The 8,413-nt window shown below is 43.6% G+C and overlaps 1 protein-coding gene across 1 annotated transcript in view; it reads left to right on the top strand.

Moving 5' to 3' along the window:
- Positions 1–1,567: 1,567 nt before the first annotated feature.
- The window catches only part of Kcnh8 (potassium voltage-gated channel subfamily H member 8), a 393,302-nt gene continuing 386,456 nt past the window's right edge, over positions 1,568–8,413 (top strand). Inside the window, exon 1 of the mRNA XM_004631594.1 lies at positions 1,568–1,772. Coding sequence (XP_004631651.1) covers positions 1,697–1,772 — 76 coding nt within the window. The 5' untranslated portion in view covers positions 1,568–1,696. The remainder of the gene's footprint in view (positions 1,773–8,413) is intronic.

Genomic DNA, 8,413 nt, shown 5'->3' with positions numbered 1-8,413 from the left:
CCCACTCCGGAATCCCGGCCCTTAAGGGGAGTGTCCCTGCTCCACGACAGAGCGCCGCTGCCGGATCTTGAATTTCAACACAAAGGGAATCCTCGGCCGCAGGAAGTGCATCACTAGAGGGGTGTGCGGAGGCGGGGAGAAGGGGAAGCCTCCTTTCTCTCCGCCCCACCCCACCTTCCCGGAGACGCGGGCAGTAGTGACGAAATCCGCGGGGTCTCTCCTTCGCCCTAGGAGCCTGACGAATTGAAACAAGGAGACCCCAGCTAGCAGTCGTAGGGGGAGGGGCAGTCTCTCCCATCCCCGCGCCCCACCCCCTCGCTGGAGTCCCGAGCGGCCTGGGAACCTGCCGTCCCCGGCGCGGCTCAGACACCTGTTTGCTTCCCTCACCTTTTCTTCCGGGTGCACCAGCACCTGGGCTTACGTTTGTTCTCCTCTCCCTGGGCTCTCAACTTATCTTGCATCCCTTGCTCCCTTCTAGGGTTTTTATGGTCTCAGGACTCCGAGTGTCCCCCTCCACACGCGTCTTGGGGTGACTTTTCCTGCGAAAGCGTTGGGCGGGGACCCCCTCGTCCGCAGGAGGAGGAGTGCAGGGACCACTTTCATTTTCTGGGACACCTGCAGCTCCTGGCCTCGATCCAGGCTTTTTGCCGAAGTTGTCCGGTTTAGGGTCGCTCTATTGTTGGACTTGGAGCAGAGGAGGAGGCAGGCAGGCTGGGGAATTTTGATGAAAGCTGTTCTTGCAAGACAACCTTGGCGTTTTGACTTACCTGGCATTTTGCAAATCAATAAAAAAAAAAATAGCAAACTTTTCTGTAAGTGCTTTATTCACATTTCATAGGAGAGTGGGAAAACATCCATTCCCATTAAAGACGCTTTTTTCCCCTTTTAGTTTGGGATGGTGGTGGTGGTGGTGGTGGGTCTGGTAATTAGAGACGGTGATCGAGGCTACCCTTTGGGTGGAGGTCGGGAAGCGGAGATAGAGGACGCCAGTGCTTGGGGACAATTCTCAAGGCTAAAAAGACCCGGGTACCTAGAGAGAAGGGCGGCTGCGACCAGCTTGCAGCTGCCGAGCCCGTCACGGAGCTCACAAAGGCAGGTGCACCGGCAGGGGGCCACCTCCCGCGAGCCCCAGGCCGCTTCGGCTCCCTTGGACACCCCCGCCCCCCAGTTCTAGGCGGAGGCAGGTTACCTGCGGCGACCTGTCTCCTCCCTCCACCCGCACCACACCCACAGGACTCCAGTCTCCCCGGGAGAAGGACCGGGAGGGAACAAAGGGGTCTTTGTTCCCCGGCTCTGGGGGGTGGGAGTCATTCTCCCGCGCTTCCCCGCGCCCCTTGGGACTGAGGCTCTGCGCCGCAGCCTTGCTAGCTCGGGCGCCTCTCTGCGGCGCGACCCCAGGCTCGGGTCAGGGCGCGGCGCCCCAGGCCACGGCGGGCTCGGCGGAGCGGGCGCGGCGGGCTTTCGGCCGCGGGCGGAGGTGCGGGGGGCGGGCGAGGGAGCCTGCGCCGGGCTGGGCGAGGAGGAGCGGGGCGGGCCGGGGCTCGCGGGCTGCTCCTGCTCCTCACCGCCTCCGTCCTCCCCTTCCGCGCCTCGGCCCCTCCGCCGCCGTGCGCTCCCCTTCTCCCTTCGGGCACTTTGCTCTCCGGCCGTCCTTCCGGACAAACTTTGATGGAGAATTTCGCACCACGCTGGAAACATGCCGGTTATGAAAGGATTGCTGGCGCCCCAGAACACCTTCCTGGACACCATCGCCACCCGTTTTGACGGAACACGTAAGTCTTACACTTGGGCTAATTGCATGGTATTCATTCGGAAAATGATCCCCCCTCCCCCTTTAACATTACTTTTGCTCAAGTCTTTCTTTTCTGAGCCAGCAGGATGAATTTCCTCCTCTTCTTTGACCAGGTGTCCTTTGTGCGGAGATTTAGTTCTTCCTCCTGAGGTTCGGTGTACTATTAACACTTTGGATTGGTGTAGTGGTTCTCTCTACTTCCTGGGTTTGTAAGGGCTGGAAAACAGCCTAAGAAAGATCGACTCCGCGAGCGTTCTCCGTGGAGCCTGTAATTTTGGTACCTTATCAGGGCATTGGTTGTAGTTTAAAGATGAAAACGAGGATATTGTGCATCTCATTTTCCTAGCGTGTCAAGGCTGCCTGGATTAGGTGAGAGAATTTGGAGTGTTCTTTAATGGAGGTTTATTTCAAGAGCTTTATGTGATAGGCGTGAGTTCCCATGTGAGTTTAAGAAATGTAAAATACAATCGAGATTGTTGAGTGTGAGCTTTCTGTAGACGTGGAAGAGCTGCGAGTTGGTCAGAACCTTCGTTTCTGCTTCTTAGCTGGCGCGGCACATCTAACACTTCATGCCACAGAGTATTTAGGAAAAGGGAGCTGGATATTATAAAGGCTGACTCGATCATAAAAGAAAGTTTTAACATTTTTTGAGAACGAGTATTAGTGGATATTTTGTTCATTTAAGCTGCAGTGGGCGAAAAAATGGTGTGTGGATGTGTGGAGAGTGTTGGAAATTCTCTGCAAAAATATATTTTTTTCAGGACCACGGTCAGGTCCCCTATCTTTCCAGGCTTCTCAAGCTCTCAGCTTGAGCCTGGGAATCTTCTCAGCAGTTTTCAGCCCTATATAGAGGAGTCTGCACTCCCACCCCTAACAGATGCCCACAGCTGGTTCCATTAAGATTGTCCACCTTTTCCCAAGCTTATTCTGCTCTGTGTGCTCGCTTCGCTTTTCGTGTCTATTGTGCAAGAACCACATAAGCCTGTTTACTCTAAAAGCTTTCTCAGGGTTTCAAGTACCACTGGTTTTACTGTGACTGTGTATTTCTCTGTGCTGATATGAAATAGTACATCTAATTCCATTTCCAGTCCCTTAGTCTAGATACATGGCTTTATTAGCCTGGGGAGCAAGTCTTGGCTTCTGATGTTTGGGAATAGTTGGGCAAGTTTCTTCTATAGAACGAAAATGAAGCGCTTCAATTTTCTTCAGTTTTGTAGCTATCCCATTCAGCCTAATCACCGTTGATGTGGCTCATTGGTGATGTCTTTCATGTTTTTATCTAGGTTACTTCATTCTTATTGATATTTTACTTGTATAGGAAAGAATGAGTGAAGTAAGAAATGCTATTAGATATCTGTCTTCCTTAGGTAATAATAAGGAATAGTTTGAGTCCTTGTTACAGGCACTACGACCTTCACCCAAGGCATTTCCAGAGTCACCACTGAGGTCTTTAACCACAGACCATTGTAGGTTCTACCATTTATTTATGAGAAACTGATCAGTTTTCATGTGAACATTAGTTCACTTTGAACATTGGAAGCCAAAACATTCTACATATTGATCTTGAATGCATCTCCTGAAAATGAGGTAATTGGAAAGTGCTAATTACTTATCTCATTGTCATTTAAAGTTGAGTGGAGTGCAGTGTGCACTGAATTATCCCAGGAGAACCCTGGGAATTACTGCGGAGATACATTTAGATATCATTGCTAATGAAAGGGACTTTATATCATCAGTGTAAGTTTCTCTTGACCCCTTTCTGATTCTCATTATGTATGTTAAGCAGAAGGGTATGTTGGGAGAGATGAATGTTCAGGTGAATCACCTTCTTTTTCTATTTTAGCACTACATGAATGTAAACAAGTGGAAGGTTGGAAGTTTCAAAGCCTTATTTGAGAAGATCACATCAAATACCAATGTTTAGTTCAATAAAACATCCTAAAATTCTTTTGGAAACCATGTGAGGCCTGTGTTCCAAAGTCTGGAGATTCTTATAGAGGTCATACTTTTATGGAAACCCACAATCAGTGAAGTAAATTGTATAGTGATGATTATCATACAGCTTGACTTTTGGCAAGATTTTGTTTGCAATATTTAATGGCTATTTTCCTTTCAAGAACCCTCACTCAATGAAAATGGATTCTTCTTTTTCATTTGCTTTTTTAAAAATTGTGTGATGACTTCAAAAGTTAGAAACTTCTTCAAGAGAAAATCTTAGGCAACCCTTTAGCCATGAATTTTCTATATCTACAATCATAGGCACACCATTTTTCCTACTAAATGTGTAGTTCATCTTATTAACATCTTTTCTTATTGACACAAATTGTTACTCTTTCCTTATGAATATCCTTTCTCTTTATTTTTATAGCATTTACATTATTTTGTAAGGTAAAACTATTATTTTAAATTTGAAATGTTTTTATCCACTCACATGTAAACTATGCTGAAATAAATATTATTAAACTCAATATGTAATGTGTTGATTTGGTGTATTTTCTGCTGTATTTCTCAGATATATTTTATAGTCATGTTTATTTGTTTTTATATTTTTTGTTTGTTTGTTTGTTTGTTTTGATTTGATTTTTCTTGGTAGTGGGGATCGAACTCCAGACCTTGTTCTTGCCAGGCAGACTCTTATGCCACTGAGCTATCTCCCCAGCCATGTTTTTATGCTATCTTGAACAGTTCTAATGTGAACAAAAGAAAATAAAAATAATCTTGGCAAACTATGTTATTAACCTAATCAGTATGTAGTAGTACTATTATTATCCTTCTTGGTTTAATAACATATTGGAAAATAATAAGACAATTTAAGATATCACCTAAAGCTCTTCCCAGAAGAAACTAAATATATCAACATATAAAAGCATACCACGTAATCTTACTAATTTTTCTGTTGTGAGAGTATCACAGAACAACATCAAAGAAGTTAATGTATTGTATCATCTAGTGATACTTTATTCATTTACATAATAGAACATTTTTCCTTTTAATATTTGTGAAATGAGCTCTTTTCTCAGGAGAGAAAGGCAATTGTGGACCCTTAATTAAAACTATTTTTCTGAGATGCAATATAATTTATTTATTTATTTATGTGTGTGTGTGTGTGTGTGTGTGTGGCCAGCTCAGCCCACCAGGGGGCGGGGCTGGCTGGCATGTGGTGCTGGGGGGATTGAACCGCGGTCCCTGTGATTTGCTCAGCTTGTTCTAAGTAGGTGCTTTAGACCACTGAGCCATCTCACCAGCCCCTGCAATATAATTTATAAACATTATTGGAAAGCATAAATTTGTCTAAACATAAAATTATAACTGAAATATACTTACTCAAAGTATGTTCTAGCTTGTGTTTGATTTAAGTATGATGAGACAGAAAAAGTAAGAAATACTCGTTATGTCGAGTATGTACATGTCGTTTAAGGAGAAAAATAACTCCCGTGGAGTTGTTTGGACCATTACCTGTGACATTTCTGTCGTGAAGCACTCTGACACACCCACACATAGTTTTACCATGGTGGCTTTTGTGTAGTTCATTCTCACATAGATCTTTTTGAAAAAATACGTTTCATGGATTCAGAAATCTCTCTGAGTAGACTTGTGTAAAAGGAAGTGAATAGTAATTTGAACCATGAAAAAGTGTAAGAGAACACATAAGAACTTTTTAAAAAAATATATTTTGTACGGGGTCTCACTGCATAGCTTGGACTCATAGTGATCTTCCTGATTTTAGCCTCCCCAGCTCTGGGATTACAGATGTGTGCCACCAAGCCAGGTCAGCCTGGGGCCTAAGGGTGGGGTTGGGGTGGGGACAAGGCCGGCATGACATGAGATGCCAGGGACCAAACCTTGGTTTCTGTGCTAAGCACATATTTAAAAAATGAATTTTTAGTACACATATTTGTTACAAGGTATCATTGGGGAAAAACACATTTTTCGTTTTTGAAAGACAAAACTTTTAGAGGGAGGTGTCCATTTTCAAATGTAATGGTGCATTAGCCTACATTTCCTGGCCATGTCAGAATTTGGCTAGAATACTTTTTTTCTGCCTTGAGGTTACTAAAATAAGGGGCTAGAGAGATAGCTCAGAGGCCTAAGCACCTACCTGGCAAGCACAAGGATCCAAGTTCGTGATCCCCGGCCCCACATGCTGAGCAGTCTGGGCCCTGGATGTGGACCCCCACCATACAACCCCGGAACCAGGAGTGGTAGGGCATGCCTGTAATCCCATCACTCGGGAGGTTGAGTTGGGAGGATCTCTGCAAGTTTGAGACCAGCCTGGGGGCTACAAAAGTGATAGAAGGCCAGCTTGAACTGCATAGCAAAAACCCTGTCTAAGAAAAAAGTAAAAAGTTACTAAGACAAGATTTAAGTTTTAAAGGGAGTTTGCAATCCAGTGTATTCCACCAAGGTCATACCCATTAAAATAGTCAAAATAATGTTGGTTTAGAAAGTTACTAGCATTTGCATGTATTTTATGTACCCTTATGTAGTCTCCTCACAAGTGTCTAAGGAAATTTGTTAGAATTGAAATGCTTCCTTTGCAGAAGAACTTCTCAGTCACTTTTCATCTTTATGCTTTTACTAAGATACATAAAACTCCTTTAGCATTAGAAGAATAGGGAGAAGGGTAATTACGTAATGCTGGAGAAAGAGGGAAGAATCAGCTGAGACAGTGGAGTACTTCCTAAGCTTTTGCTGAACTGTGCTTTGGTGGGTGTCATCAAAGACATTTAGTCAAGAACAAATAATGACTCCTATTAGGTATGGGCCTGTCTATAAAACTAATACATGAATACACTCAGAGAAATATCTAGGGGGAGATATTTATAAATCAGTGGCCTTTGATGGTTTGTTCTGTCGACATGCTACTGGTCGTCTCTTTTGTTTTTATTCCTTATGTTTAGAAATGGGGTTCTTCTATCAGATTAGTACTGTATTTCATGTGTAGTAAACTGTCATCAACTCTGTGGTGTATTATGTCCCCTTTTCTACAGTTCAAATGTCCAGGGATGGAGACACTGGATTGTCTTCTCAGAGCCTTACAAGACCATAAACAAGTTGGCATCTGAGGCTGTGTGGTCTCATTTGAGGTCTCTGAGGTTCTCTTCTAACTTTATGTGGCTGTTGGCAGAAGTGCAGTTTCATGACTGAGGCGCCTGTGTTCTTGCCAGCTTGGGACTTCTCTCATCCACTAGAGCTGCCCTATCGCTTCTCCCATATGCACTCATATAAGAGAAAACGTACTTCTCTGAGTTCGTCAGGTGGGCCTAGCTTTTAAGATTTCCCATGAGTAATTTGGACTTTCTCACGATGCTCTCCATTTTGGAGAATTCAAAGTCAACTCATTGTGGGCCTTGATTTCATCCTTAAGCTCTGCTACGTTCACCACATTACCACATCCCTCCATGCTGCAGGGAAGAAATTGCGCAGGGTGTGCACACAAAGAGGTTGCAACCCTTGGGAGCCACCTTGGAATGCTTCCTACCCCTGTTACTGTCTCCATACCCTTGTCTATCATACAATGTGTAATGTCTTCACACTTGTTCTTCTCTATGGCAGATTTTGAGCACATTCTAGAGTTCAGAATGCAGGCTTCTTTCCTGAGTTTACACCTGAAATCTTTTTTGTTTTGTTTGTTTTTGTGGAACCGGGGATTGAACTCAGGCTCTTGCACTTGCTAGGCAAGTGATTATTCAACTGAGTCATCTCCCTGGCCCCTACACCTGAAATCTTTAAGAGTTTAAGGCCCAATTTAGTGAAGGGTTTCTTCACATCTGGTGATGGCATTCATATAAACCTGGTCTTAGTAAGTAAGCTATGCTGTCAGTCTTAATTTTCTGTATAATACTTTGTCAGATGAGAAACATAGGAATATTTTCATAGTATTAATGTCAGTCATCTGAAAGTATGTTCCTGTTTACATAAAAAGAAGGTTACATACTATTTCTTGATACATAAACAGGTTTTTTTTCTGGGTACCAAGGACTTGAACCCAGGGCTTCCTTCTGAGCTATAGCCTCTGGCACTCCCCCTTTTTTATTTTTAGACAGTTCTCATTAAGTGGCTAAGTTGTCCAGATTGGGCTCAAATTTGTGATCCTCTTTCCTACGCCACCCAGAGTGCTAGGATCATAAGTATGCATGATAATACCTTCCTTTGTCCTCAAATGGTGTGATATACCCACATTATCATAATTTAGGCTGGAAATGTGTGAGTGATTTAGGGGGTACAGAGTGCTGGGTACATTTGGATGTGAGAGGAATTATTTCTATGAGGAAAAGATTTGGGAGGTCTTTGTATAATAAATGGCTTTTGAGTAGAAATCCTTGTACCATATATGATAGGAACAATGACAATACTACATTTACTTTGCCAAATTCTGCAGCTTTTAATATTAAGGCTTAAAAAGAAACTTTAGGGAAACACCATAGGAGGCAAAATAAAGGTAGGAAGACTATGGAAACTTCTTAGAGTGGAAGATCTTTAAAGGCAGACTGCTTCGTCATGGTAAGACATTAGAAAGGACAGTTCTTTTTTTTTTTTTTTTTTTGATAAGAAATATGGTGCCATTTAGGCATGGTGTAAAAACTTTCAACCTTCCCTTATCCTACAGCTGTAAGAATA

This window comes from Octodon degus, unplaced genomic scaffold (genome assembly GCF_000260255.1).
Source record: "Octodon degus isolate 3935 unplaced genomic scaffold, OctDeg1.0 scaffold00043, whole genome shotgun sequence".
NCBI classification, from domain to species: Eukaryota; Metazoa; Chordata; class Mammalia; order Rodentia; family Octodontidae; genus Octodon; species Octodon degus.
This window is presented reverse-complemented; position numbering and strand designations above follow the sequence as displayed.